The sequence below is a fragment of the Entamoeba dispar genome, genomic scaffold (genome assembly GCF_000209125.1).
Source record: "Entamoeba dispar SAW760 scf_1105229459313 genomic scaffold, whole genome shotgun sequence".
Classification (NCBI taxonomy): Eukaryota; Evosea; order Mastigamoebida; family Endamoebidae; genus Entamoeba; species Entamoeba dispar.
Window position 1 is genome coordinate 76468 of NW_001853630.1, and position 12542 is coordinate 89009.

A 12542-nucleotide genomic window follows, 5' to 3' on the forward strand; every position below is an offset into this window, starting at 1 on the left:
AACCACATATTATATATGGACGATTTAAATATAATAACTAACAGCCTCGAAGAAATGGAAAAATCCCACAAATTAACAAAAGAAATATTTAATGTAATATGATTAAAAATAAATATAGAAAAGAGTGGGATAATGACTAATATCAATAGTTAAATAATTGGAGAATTAGCTGAATTACTAAGAGTAATTAATGATAACCCTTATAAATATCTTGGTATTGAAATAGGAGATAAAATAAATATTAATAAATATTGTACATGATTATTAAATGATGTATCTTCTATTCTATCATCATTAAATATTATGAAATATAGTAACATCAATACAATTAGAAAGATTAATAATGATATAATCTCAAAATTAAGATATTGATTCTGTATTATCAAATGGAAACTTGGTAAGTTTGAGAATATAGATAAACAAATAAGAAAGGCATTGATACAACTCAAACTATATAGTGAAACATCAATAAAAGTAGATTATATGTCACAATAAATGAATTAGGAATGGGATTAATGTCAGCACAAGATGAATGTGGTAAGGAATTAATAAGAATATATTTAAAATATAAATATCAAATACAGAAATAGGAGAAATGATAGAGGCAGTAAAAGAGATCCAAATGGAATAATTAAAAGAATGAAGAGAGCATTTGGTAAGAAAATTAATTTCAATGAATTAATGAATATAATACAGTTAAACGAAAGAAAACATGATGTAAGCAAAGTATTTGAATTTGTAACAAATAAAATAAATGAAAGATATTTAAATGATTGGAATGAAAAGAAATGTAGTGAATATATAAGAAATGTAAATTGTATATTTAATATTATGAAATTAACAGTATCCACATGGAGGTCATTAAATATAAAAAGAAATGCTTTCCTCCAAGTAGTAAAGATACAAGAAGGAGTAACTATGACAGGAATTATTAAATCTAAAATACTCAATTGTGATGCTTTAAAATATTGTAAACATTGTCCTAACACAATCGCATCTATTAGCCACATTTTGTTAGGATGTAATGAAGAAGAATCAAATATCAAAACACGATTATGTATGTAAACAAATATATAAACATATATTAATTACATATTTTAATGAATTTGATGAAATAGATTTTAATGCCCCTCCTAAGTGTATTAATAATAATGAAATGGTTATAACTTACAATAAAGATTTATTGGTTAGTGACCATTCGTTTAATGATAGAAGACAAGATATATATTATCAAATCATCAATGAAAAAAAATGATATATTAATGAAGTTGATATATGTCAAGATAGAAATATAGAATTAAATTATATTTACAAAATAAATAAATACAAATAATTACAAGAGAAGTTAAGACAAAATAGAAAAATAATTTAAGTAGAAATAATACCTGTATTATTAACAATAAATTAATACATAAAGAAACAGTAAGAAGATTAAAAACACTAAAATTACAAATTGACTTCCCCAAAATACTACGAACAATCATTATTAAAAACATGAAATATTTAATGTTCTACACATTCAACACTGGCAACACATTAGAAGAGGAACCTTCTAATTCTCATATGTTAGAAGTGAACTCTATTGTAGAAATAGGGTGTATTGAAACACTGAAACAATCACTTCTCAATATTCATAAAATCCAATTATGGATATATCTATTATTTCTTATTTTTTGTTATATTATTTGATTTTTATTGTTTATTTCAAGTCAAAAGAATTATGCGAACTTACATCAATCTTTTTTTTATTAAAAATAAAGAATAAAAAGTGTAAAATACAGAAATCAATAGTATGTATATGGAATAGTTAATGGGTAAAATAACATGAACTATTTTTGTTTATTGATCTGAACTCAAAATTAAATATCTACTCATACATGGAAATTAATAAAAAGTTGAAAGAACATATTGTTTATATTAAAGGAAATATTCGTGATACTGTAGTAAGTTTATCTAATCAAAAAACAATATGGAAATACTTTTCAAAAGAATGGTGTTTTTATCATAACACAAACATTAAATCTAACACTTCTGAATATTGTCCGTTTGGTAAGTTAATTGGTAAATTTAAAACATTAAGACAATTTTGCCAATTATGGAATATAATTTCAAATACTAAACATTGTTATATTAACCATCAAATTCAAATATTTGTTAATGGTGTAATTCATGAATTTAATGAAGAAAATGTAGAAGGAGGAAAATTTACTGTTGAGATTGAAAAAGAATATAAAGACGGATTGTTTCAATTAGTTATTGATGGTGTCATTTGCAAAACAATGAAACATTCATTTTTAATTGTTTGTTAATTAAAATTAATAAAAAGACTTATAATACTCACAGTTATAGCAAGGAATTAGTTTAATGCAACAAGAAAATAAATACAAAATGAGTTTATGGGTATCTTATCTTGAAGGAGAAGAACAAGCAGATGTATTAAACGAATTTAATCTTCTTATATTAAAAAGTGGTAGTAAACAAACAGCTCATTATTATTCTCATTCAACATTATTCTTTAAACCATCAACAGAAGAATTACTTACACCATTAAATTCATTAAAAGAAAGTATTCAACCAATATCATTATCAGAAATATTAAAATTAGATTTAAATGGTGGATGGGGAGATCAATGGAACCAAATGCAAATGGACAACAAAGGAAATGAACATGACTTTAAAAATAAGATAGGGTCATTAGTTCATCTTCTAAAGTGTAGTGGGATTATTAGTCAAAAAACTAAACATAAAGAAATTGGGGTGAAAGAAGGCACTCAACTTACAGTGATTAAAAAAAATGAAGAACAAAAGAAAAAAAGAAGGACTTCATTACCAAATGCTTTACCATTCAAAATCAATGCCACACCATTTATTCCAAAAAGAAAAAGAATAGAAAACACCATAAATAAAGAAGATAAAAGTGAAGAAAATACGAGTGAATTGGGTTATGCATCTGAAATCATTGGAACATCAGATTTATCTGAAATAACAAATGAACAAACTGACACAACTTCTATTGAAGAAAGTGAAGAACCTTACCAAGTTAATAATAAAATAGATAACAATAATATAAATAATACTAATAATGAAATTAAAGAAGAAAACCATACAAAACAAGAACATCATATAACTAAATCAAATTCATTACAATCTGATAGCACTTCTTTTATTCAAGACAAAGAAAATAAACAGAGAGAAATTATAAAAACAGATAATAATGGTCATGACAAAATAGAGAAAAAAAGAGAAGGAAACAATGAAAAGAAAAAAGAACAACACCACAAAAAGCTAAGTGTTGAATCAATTAAACCAAAAGAAGTAAAAAAAGAAGAAACCATAAAAACCATAACACCTCTTTTATTAGAAAAAGAAAGTAAAAAGAAAAGAATTAAAAGTACTACAGCAGATAAAGTTGGAACATATCATAAAATAAATAGAAAAGATTCTTTCAACGAAATAACTCCAAAAATTAATCAACCAAACAAATTCCCTAGTATTGAAGATTCACAAGAAAATAATTTACAACAAGATGATGTTATAATCACAGAAGGATTAAAAACAAATAATACTCAATCTCAACGAAAAAAAAATTATAAAAAGAATTATAAGAAGAATAAAATACATAACCAAGTAGACAATAATAAACAAACACTTCTTTCAATACTTGTTTCAGAACATCCATTTGTTTCTATGGTACTACTTACAGTAACAATGATTCTTATAGGACTTATAGTGATGTGGTGGAGTTCTGAATATGATGACGAATCATTTTAATTGAATTCTTCATGAAAATTTTAACTGACATGAATGTAAACTTGAGGAAAAGAGAAAAGGAAGAATAGAAAGGAGGAAAAGAACTTAAAAAAGAAGAAAAGACTATTTTTAGAGATTTGTAAGATGAAATAAAAGAATCAAAAAATAGAAAGAACTTGACAACATGTTATCCCCACGATTTAAACAGACACTTCAATTAAAGAAATTCTCTTTTGACTATAAATCAAAAGAAATTGGAAATAAATATAATACAACTCAGTTCCAATCATTTTATCAAGAAACATTTTCTAATGAATTAGTTATTTTTTTAATTAATGGAAATCGGTTTGCTATTCCTCGTAGCTGTTTACAAAAACCTATTGCTTTAAAGTCAGCTATTTCAGTTTTTTTGTCAATGAACTCTTCAAAAAAAGAAGAAAGATTTGAATTAGAAGTTGATTCATTGATTGAAAAACAATTACCAATTTATTTTGAATTTCTAATTAATCCAAATGGTCCACCAACATATTCCAATGAAATATTTATTGGATTAACATTACTTCGATTTGGTATTCATTTAGAAGATGTTCTAAATTATGTTAAACCTCTAAATTTGAATGAGTTTATTTATGAGTTATTTGAGCGAATGAATGATGTAGTTGTTGAATCAATTATGTTATTTGATCCTGATAAAGAACAAAGTGAATTCTTTTTGTCATATATTAAAAATGTTGAACATGACTCTAAAAATCTTGTTATATTGGAACAACTAAAACATTGGTATACTCCAATGATTATTTCGGATGGAACTGATTTTGTTGAATCAAATTGTACTCCTCGATCGGCTACCTCAATAGATTCAGAACGTCATAGTGATCTTTTATCAAAAAGTGCATTAGATAATGGAACATATTCACCTCTTCTTTCTCCAACACGCCGTTCACAAGGAGCAAATCCATTAGGAGTTCCACCTGAAAAGATTAAGGGGTTAAAAGTTCAGCCAGTAAGAGGTAATTCACCACATAAAAAGATGGAAAGTCTTCCAGACATAAAGAAAGCAGCTGAGATTGAAGCAAATGAAAAGAAAATGAAGAAAAGAAAATCATTTAAAGAACCATTAAAGAATAAAGAAAAAGAAAGTGTTAAATTACCAAAACAAAAAGAAAAAGAAAAAAAAATGATTTCACCACTTCCTAAAACTCGTGAATCACTTGACACAATAGAAAGGATTGAAAAAGATTGGAGCCAAAAGAAATATAATGAACAAGAAGTTATTCAATTAGAAGAAATTATAAGAAGACATATGATGCAAATGATGTATAATACTAATTCATTAAGAAAAAGAAAAGATGCATTTATTGAATTTGTTGAAACAGAACGTAGTTTATTGAAAAACATGGAAATGATGAAAATTTATTTTGCAGACCCATTAGAAAATGAACCAAAAGTACAAACAGTATTTGGATTATTAAATCAATGTATTGCAGCAAGTAAATCAATATTAGTAACATTGGAACAAGGAATAAATGAATATAAATATGATACAAATTTAGGGGAAATTATTAATTCAACATTACAATTTATTACTCCATTATTAGAATATAGTATTAGTTATAATACTATGGCTACAGTTTGGAAAGAAATTAAAAATACAATAAATGGAAAAAAAGTAGTTCAACAAGCAGCAGAAAAGATTTCACCACAAACATTAGAACAATTATTAATTCAACCAGTTCAAAGAGCAATGAGATATCCTATGATGATAGAAGGGTTAATGAAAGTAACGTCACCATATAATCCAGATTATACAACGCTTCAAAGTGCATATTCAGGATTTCACCAATTTTGTCAAATTTTAAATGAAAGAGCAAAAATGAGAGATAGACTTGTTGAAGTTGCTAAAGAGCATCAAATAGATTCTATTGTTGCAAAAGGAAGATTTCATTTATTTACTGCAAAAGGAGAATTAAAAGATAAAAAGAAACAACAAGTGACTATAGAATTATGTAATGATAAAATTTATTTTTTTGGGAAGAAAGAAAAGAAAAACGTTCTTGTTAAAGAATACGAATTAAGTTGTGATATTAATTCTAGTACAAATGGACCAAATGTGACATTAGTAAAATATAGTGAATTACAACCACTTGGTATTGTGTTTAACAAAGAACAAGATGCAGATGAATTTATTCGACTCATTCAATGGTCTATTTCAACATGTTTCTATAAATTAGATGATGAGCGTAGTTGGATGGATCAATTAAAATAATAAATGAAAACAAATATTTATTTTGTTTTGGATTTTTAAAATTGTTTAGGTGAGATTTATCTATTTAAGTTTTTAGTTTTTAATGATATTTTACAAAGAGATATAAAATGAAAAATCTTTAAATTTCCATGAAAGAAAACTAAAGAGGAGTTTACTAATATATTTTTCACAAAATAATAACCATTCAAGTAATCTTGTTTAAGAGTGTCATTCTTCTAATAAAAACAAATTCTTCTTTTCATTTTCAATAAAAGATATTTGAGCTTATAATGTATTAAATTCTTCAACGAACATTTAAGAATATAATACTGTTCACAAATAGAAGATAAAGAAAACAAAAAAAATATCTAATCAAAGAAGTTAAACAATTTCAAAAATAGATTTATTTTCTTCAATAATTTTATAAATAAATTAACGACTGAAAAGGTTCTCAGATAGATGAGAACTTAACCTCAATCATCTAATTTAAGACCAAGACAAAAGCATTTGCAAAATATTTAGTATCTATACTTTTTTCTTGAATTGTTTAAATGTTTAAATAACTATAATTACTTCAAAATAATCTAATGCTTTCTGGAAACACTCTCACTCTTTGTTCACCTATTATGCCTTCCTCTATAAAAAATTCAAGTTTAACAGAAGATGGTTCTATTAATGAAGAGAATTCTTTATCTGTTGATGAAAAATCTAACCTTAATAAAATAGATAAAGGATGTTGTGAAGAAATAATTCCTAAATACCCAAAAGAACAAATTCCTAAATTTAAATTTAAACATTGGAATGAAACAAACCTTCAAGTTGAACTTCAATCTGTCTGTCTTTGTTTATTATCTGCACATTGTAAAATCATTGTTGGTAAACCAAATAGATATAGTTCATTAACTAAACAATTTGTAAAGATTAAAGAAATAGAATTTAATAGATTTGATAGTATTAATGTGATAAAATTTACAAAAGATAGAGTCTCTATGAAAATGTGTCTTGAATGTTCAAAACAAAATATCAATGCGAAAACTGCACTAAGAAGGCTTCAACCAATTAAGAAGAAAATAGTTATGAACCTTCTTATTGATTTATTGTTTGAATTTGGATATTTATTTGAAATACAAAAGGAAACTAAAGAAGGTTATGAAGGATTAGTACGTATCTTTCATAAAAATATTTTATTAATGGAAACAAATGAAGTCAGAGAAAAAGGGCATCAATACAATATAAAAATTACTTCTCAACTTACTCAAACAACACCTCTTACTCTTAGTCCTTCTTTCTTTAATAATAATTGATAACACAAATATATTTTTATAAAAATTATAACGTTATTTAATTTATGTTTTTAGAATAACATTATAACATTAAATTCTCTAAAATATACAAGCCGTTTATTGTTAAAAAACTAACAGGAAAAAAAATGAAACACTAAATGAAGAAAAACTTCGGTCAAATGTAGAATCTTCTTATCCTTAAACATTTTATTCTTTTTTAATAAAATTGAAAAAAAGAAATGTAATAAGCGGTTTAATTATTTTTGTTCAAAAAAAAGTATAGAAGGGAAATAAAAAAAATAAGAAAAGAGAAGAAAAATGAAGATCTAAAATCTGATAAAAAGGGTAATTTAAGAAATTCAAGTTTGGTGGAAAAATCAGCCACATCACCAGGAATTATTTAAAGAGTTGGTTGAAAACTGTAAAACCACATCTGTTAAACAATCATGAAAGCCATCGTCTTTGTTTTAATCTTCGCTGTTGCCTTTGCTGTTACTCTCCGCCAAGGACCAATTGTCTGCAATCTTTGCACTGGACTTATTAACACTCTTGAAAACCTCCTTACCACTAAGGGAGCTGATAAAGTAAAAGATTACATTGATAGCCTTTGCAACAAAGCTTCAGGATTTATTGCTACTCTTTGCACTAAGGTTCTTGACTTTGGAGTTGATAAACTCATTCAACTCATTGAAGACAAAGTTGATGCTAATGCCATCTGTGCTAAGATTCATGCTTGCTAAGCTTTAAAGCATTCAATTGAGTAAATTCTCATAAATTTTATGTTTTATTTTTGTTAATTTTTAAAATAAAAATGAAGGAGTAATTTATGAATTAAAAAGTTAATTTCTTTGAGTTTTTATTGATAATTTTTCTTCATTCAAATAATAATTCGAAACTTAAGAGAAATGAAAACCCTAAAAATTATTGAATTATTTTATTACATACAAATTAATACCATTGGACAGCAAGCAAAGTGTCTATTGGTATTTTCTTCATTAGTGATTTACAACAAAATGGGTTAGTTACAATATCTGGAATAATATAATTTTCTTTTATTAATTGATGAAATGAAACTGTTCCATCTTGAAGAATCCAAAATGCAGAACAAGCAGTGAAAACAAAATATGGATCATTGTTTGGATGAACAATAATTGTTTCTTCAGTTTTTCTCTTAAACGTAGAATTTAATGCTCCATTAAAGACAAACAAAAAGAAACGATTTGAAGAAAATAATTTGTTGTTTGTAGGTCTAGAAAGTGCAATTGGATCATGTTGATAACATCCAAAACATTCCCCTCCATTTCTTAATACAATAAAAGCAATATTACCCTTTCCACAAACATGAGAATTTAAATCACGTGCTGTAAGACCATCTAATTTACTGTCGTAAATTATTTTATAATTACTTTTTCCAATCCAATTTCTTAATTTTTCTATTCTATAGTCTTTAACTTTTATTTCATTAAGTCGTATTATTTCTCTTTCTTTATTAAAAGAAGGAGATGCTGATCTTGACACTGACTTAGAGTTTGAAAGTGAATGACTTTTAGACCTTGAACGAGAATCTTCTCTTCGGTGATCAATACAATTTATATTAATAAAAGTATTTTCTGCTTTATAACTAGATGGAGTATATGAAATTTCTATATTTTTTAATTTTCTAGGTGATGAGGGGGTTGTTTGATTAACCCGTGATAAAGAAAACGCTCTTTTTTTACTTTGAACTTCAGTAGAATTAAGTCGTGGAGTCTTAAAAAGTCTTGGAGTGAAAACTTCTTTGGAGCTTTCTTTGAAAGGTTGGTCTATAGGAGAAAGACTACCAGACCTTCCATACATTGGACTACATTTGCCAAGAGCAATATCTTCAATAGCCATACATTGACTTCTACCCTCTTGGTTTCCCATATTGTGATAAATCAATTATTAGTTTTAGTGTTTAAGAAATCTTGATTTAATTTCAATAACTGTTATACAAGTTTATTCTTTCACTATAAAGGAATCTAAATGTTTGTTTGTAAACTTCTTCTTAAATAGAATAGTCAATACCATCTATTTTTATACTTAAATCTAATTCTATTTCAACTTCTTTAATTCTATCATTCTTTTTTATAGAATTGCAGATATTTTGTATTCACTTTAAAAAATTAACTTAGAGAGAAAGTCTCATTCTTGGTTACTCCAAATTCTATTTTCTCTTTCATGTTTTTGCTAAAATTATTCCTCTGTGTAAATATAACTTTTTTTCCTTTTATTTTAAAAAACTTTGAAAAAAAATTACTCATTCTTTGAATAAAACCAAGTATTTCTTCTTTTTAAAATATATTTTATTGATTAGAGTTATATTACATTCTCAAAACATCGAGAATTTTTATTCCTTAACTCTTTTTTCAAAAGAGGATTTTGTTAAGATACATACTCTTTCTTATTAGGTTTAGTATTAAAAACTCTGTTGGATAAATTAACAAGTTATTACTTTTAATTACTAAAAACTATCCTAAAAAAATTATTTTTTTGTAAATTGAAGGAACATAATATGGTTTTGACTTTGATTATGACCAGTTTATCGAGTTAGTCATCTTTCAGTTATTTATTAAGTATTAATAAAGCAATATGTATATAAGTAATTATATTATACAGAATCAATTTATAAATAAAATTAAAGTAATTTTGATTTTTTTATCAGTATTCTTTTGTTTTTAAATGTATTTTTTTAATACACTTACTAAATATTATTTTTTCTTATTTGATGATTGAAAATAACATTTAGATATATTCTAAGAGTTGTATTGATTAAAAATAAATATATGTATATGTGCATAAATGATATAGGTGCATCTATTAAGAATAGATGTTATTTGTTGTATCTATCTAATTTATTTTTTGTGAATTTTTAATGGATAATATATAGTTTATCATAATAACTGATAATTTAAATAAGTATAATGTCTTTACTTGTTCTTACTTTTTTGTTGATACAGAAATGTATCTATGTTTAATAAAATTGGAGAATATGAGTTGAAGATTTTTTAATTTAATCAGGGCATTAATAAATAATAGTAAAGTTAGTTTCTAGTATAAAAAAAAGAAATAAAAAAGGTGTAAAATAAGTGATAAAGATGTTTGTTTAATTCAGTTAATTGAAATCAATTAATAAATTAGTATTATGAAACCATTTTAAAGATATTTATATTTCTCAATTTATTTTTTTTAAAGAAAAGAAAATTAGTAATATTTTTACTCAAAATAAAAAAAGAAATAATTTTAATTAAGTGTAACAAGAAGAATATGGTTCATTCAAATTTCAAATCATTCAAATTTCAAATAATACTCATTCTGACATTTCTAAATTATCTTCAACCTCAAACAAATCATAAATAAATTGAGCAGAGTCAGATATTTTTCTAATGGAATTAGAACAAAGTTCATTAATAATACTTTCCAATCCTGTTGAAACGTAATAATTTTTAGTATCTAAGTCATTTTCATCTCCAAAAACTAATAATAATCTTAATGCATTTAATGCTTCATAAGTACTTTGTGGTGTTTTATCAATATCTTTTAAGAAATAAGTATAAATCAAAAAAAGTTGTTCACAACAAATATATTCTTTAACTTCATAAAATCCATAGAGAATAATATTATTAAATACAAACACTAACGAATCATAATCACTTCTAATATACCACTGAAATGTTGCTAATATTTGAATAAGAACTTTATGGTCATCAATATATTTAATAGCATTTCCTCCAAGAAGACAGAGATTTCCCCAAATAATAAAGTATAATTCAAGTGACTCAGTTTCATTTTCCCTCAATAAACGAATTCTTTCTTTAAAGTTATTAAAAATAAATTCAAATGTATCATCATCAAATAATTTTTGAGAATACTTCTGACTTAAGTTTGTGACTTGTACAAAGAATGTTAATATTGATTGGGTTAATTGAGAATGTTGTGGGTCAAGTAAAGATGCCAATGTGGGTAATAATCTCTCATTTGAGAATATCGCTTTTTTCATTTGTTTTTGTGTAATTAATTGAGTCATTCCATCAATAAATTCATGTGGATATCGAGGTAATCCATAAAATAATACAATGATTGGATGATAATATTGATATTGGTATTGATTAATTAATGTGATCTTTTCAAATATTGAAGCACACGCTTCAACTGTTGGTGTGTTGTCAATATACATTTTTAAAGTTTGAGTAATTGTTGGTAATAAATATTGAAGAACATCATTATCATTAAATGCCTTTTTTGTTGTAGCAATATTACTGATAACCCATAATGCGTTTGTCCTAATATTTTCAACTGAGTGTTGTGTTAGTGTTAATACATAACTTAATATTCCTAATGATAAAACATGAAATACATAAACATCACTCATTGAAGTAATATTAATAAAAATCCATAAACAACTTTCTAAACTATTAGTACTACTACTTTTATCAGTGAGAATTTGGCTAATTGCTGGAAGACCATGATAATCAATTAAAGTATCAATACAATTCCCTTTCGTTTTAACAATGATAAAACGTAATCTTCTTAAATTTTCTTCGACGTCTATTCTTTTTTGAAGATTATCTACAACTATTGGAAAATCATTTGTCGAACAAACATCAGGAAGTGAGTGTGGTTCTCTTTTTGTTTGTAATAATTGATCTCTTTTTTTGTTTCTGAGTTGTCTATGTATTTCATTTCGTTGATTACAAATGTTAGATAATGATGCAACACTTCTAAAGCTCATTGGACAAATGAAATGAATTTTAGATTCCTTAGTCTTCTTTTGGGTTTTTCCTTTTTTTTAGATGAAAATAAAACTTTTTTTTTCTTCAAAAGAACTTATTTTTTATTCTTCATTTAATGAACGTTGAACAACAACTTGCCTCTATGTATAATCAAAATATAATGCCAATTGAACTTAGCGATGATACCAATAATTCTACAACTCAAATTTTATTAAAGTTATATGACCAGTGTTGTCCACATTCAAAAGATGAAGAAAAAGATTTTATGACAACAGACCTTGTTGTACTAAGAAATACTGCAATTAATTCACTTATAGGAAGAGGCCCAATCACTGAAGAAAAGATTCAAGTCGCAATGAAAAATTATTTGGAAAAACAACACGAGTTTTATATTAATTGGAAAGCACAACAAGCCATGAATTATCTCACTATGAATTCTTTTGGCCAATAAACAGTTGATTGAATACTTCGATTATTTTCAGTTCTGGTTTCATTACCTTTTCACTAGAAAGT

At 25.2% G+C, this 12542-nt stretch overlaps 6 protein-coding genes across 6 annotated transcripts, besides 14 other annotated features; 4 read left to right on the forward strand and 2 right to left on the reverse strand.

Annotated features, from left to right (window-relative positions):
- Positions 1–1674: part of a repeat region that runs on past the window's edge.
- Positions 1675–1739: 65 nt separating this feature from the next.
- Positions 1740–1768: a sequence feature (AT_rich).
- Positions 1769–1877: 109 nt separating this feature from the next.
- Positions 1878–3771, forward strand: EDI_325400 (uncharacterized protein; the record flags this gene model as incomplete). Its single annotated transcript, XM_001735693.1, has 2 exons — positions 1878–2300; positions 2350–3771. The coding sequence occupies 2 exons, from the start codon at positions 1878–1880 to the stop codon at positions 3769–3771; spliced, it is 1845 nt and encodes a 614-aa protein (XP_001735745.1).
- Positions 2291–2325: a sequence feature (AT_rich).
- Positions 3042–3092: a microsatellite.
- Positions 3170–3273: a microsatellite.
- A 43-nt stretch (positions 3772–3814) lies between the features above and the next one.
- Positions 3815–3873: a microsatellite.
- A 61-nt stretch (positions 3874–3934) lies between these two features.
- Positions 3935–6016, forward strand: EDI_325410 (Rho/RAC guanine nucleotide exchange factor, putative; the record flags this gene model as incomplete). Its single annotated transcript, XM_001735694.1, has 1 exon — positions 3935–6016. One exon carries the CDS (start codon positions 3935–3937, stop codon positions 6014–6016), a length of 2082 nt encoding a protein of 693 aa, XP_001735746.1.
- Positions 4825–4928: a microsatellite.
- Positions 6006–6040: a sequence feature (AT_rich).
- A 369-nt stretch (positions 6041–6409) lies between these two features.
- Positions 6410–6431: a sequence feature (AT_rich).
- A 151-nt stretch (positions 6432–6582) lies between these two features.
- EDI_325420 (uncharacterized protein) lies at positions 6583–7299 on the forward strand (the record flags this gene model as incomplete). The annotated part of the gene is made up of 1 exon (XM_001735695.1): positions 6583–7299. The coding sequence occupies one exon, from the start codon at positions 6583–6585 to the stop codon at positions 7297–7299; it is 717 nt and encodes a 238-aa protein (XP_001735747.1).
- Positions 7300–7305: 6 nt separating this feature from the next.
- Positions 7306–7375: a sequence feature (AT_rich).
- Positions 7376–7547: 172 nt separating this feature from the next.
- Positions 7548–7603: a microsatellite.
- A 445-nt stretch (positions 7604–8048) lies between these two features.
- Positions 8049–8091: a sequence feature (AT_rich).
- Positions 8092–8226: 135 nt separating this feature from the next.
- On the reverse strand, positions 8227–9183 carry EDI_325430 (uncharacterized protein; the record flags this gene model as incomplete). The annotated part of the gene is made up of 1 exon (XM_001735696.1): positions 8227–9183. The coding sequence occupies one exon, from the start codon at positions 9181–9183 to the stop codon at positions 8227–8229; it is 957 nt and encodes a 318-aa protein (XP_001735748.1).
- A 678-nt stretch (positions 9184–9861) lies between these two features.
- Positions 9862–10016: a sequence feature (AT_rich).
- Positions 10017–10449: 433 nt separating this feature from the next.
- Positions 10450–10547: a sequence feature (AT_rich).
- A 59-nt stretch (positions 10548–10606) lies between these two features.
- Positions 10607–12028, reverse strand: EDI_325440 (uncharacterized protein; the record flags this gene model as incomplete). The annotated part of the gene is made up of 1 exon (XM_001735697.1): positions 10607–12028. One exon carries the CDS (start codon positions 12026–12028, stop codon positions 10607–10609), a length of 1422 nt encoding a protein of 473 aa, XP_001735749.1.
- A 116-nt stretch (positions 12029–12144) lies between these two features.
- Positions 12145–12480, forward strand: EDI_325450 (uncharacterized protein; the record flags this gene model as incomplete). The annotated part of the gene is made up of 1 exon (XM_001735698.1): positions 12145–12480. One exon carries the CDS (start codon positions 12145–12147, stop codon positions 12478–12480), a length of 336 nt encoding a protein of 111 aa, XP_001735750.1.
- Between the last annotated feature and the right edge of the window lie 62 nt (positions 12481–12542).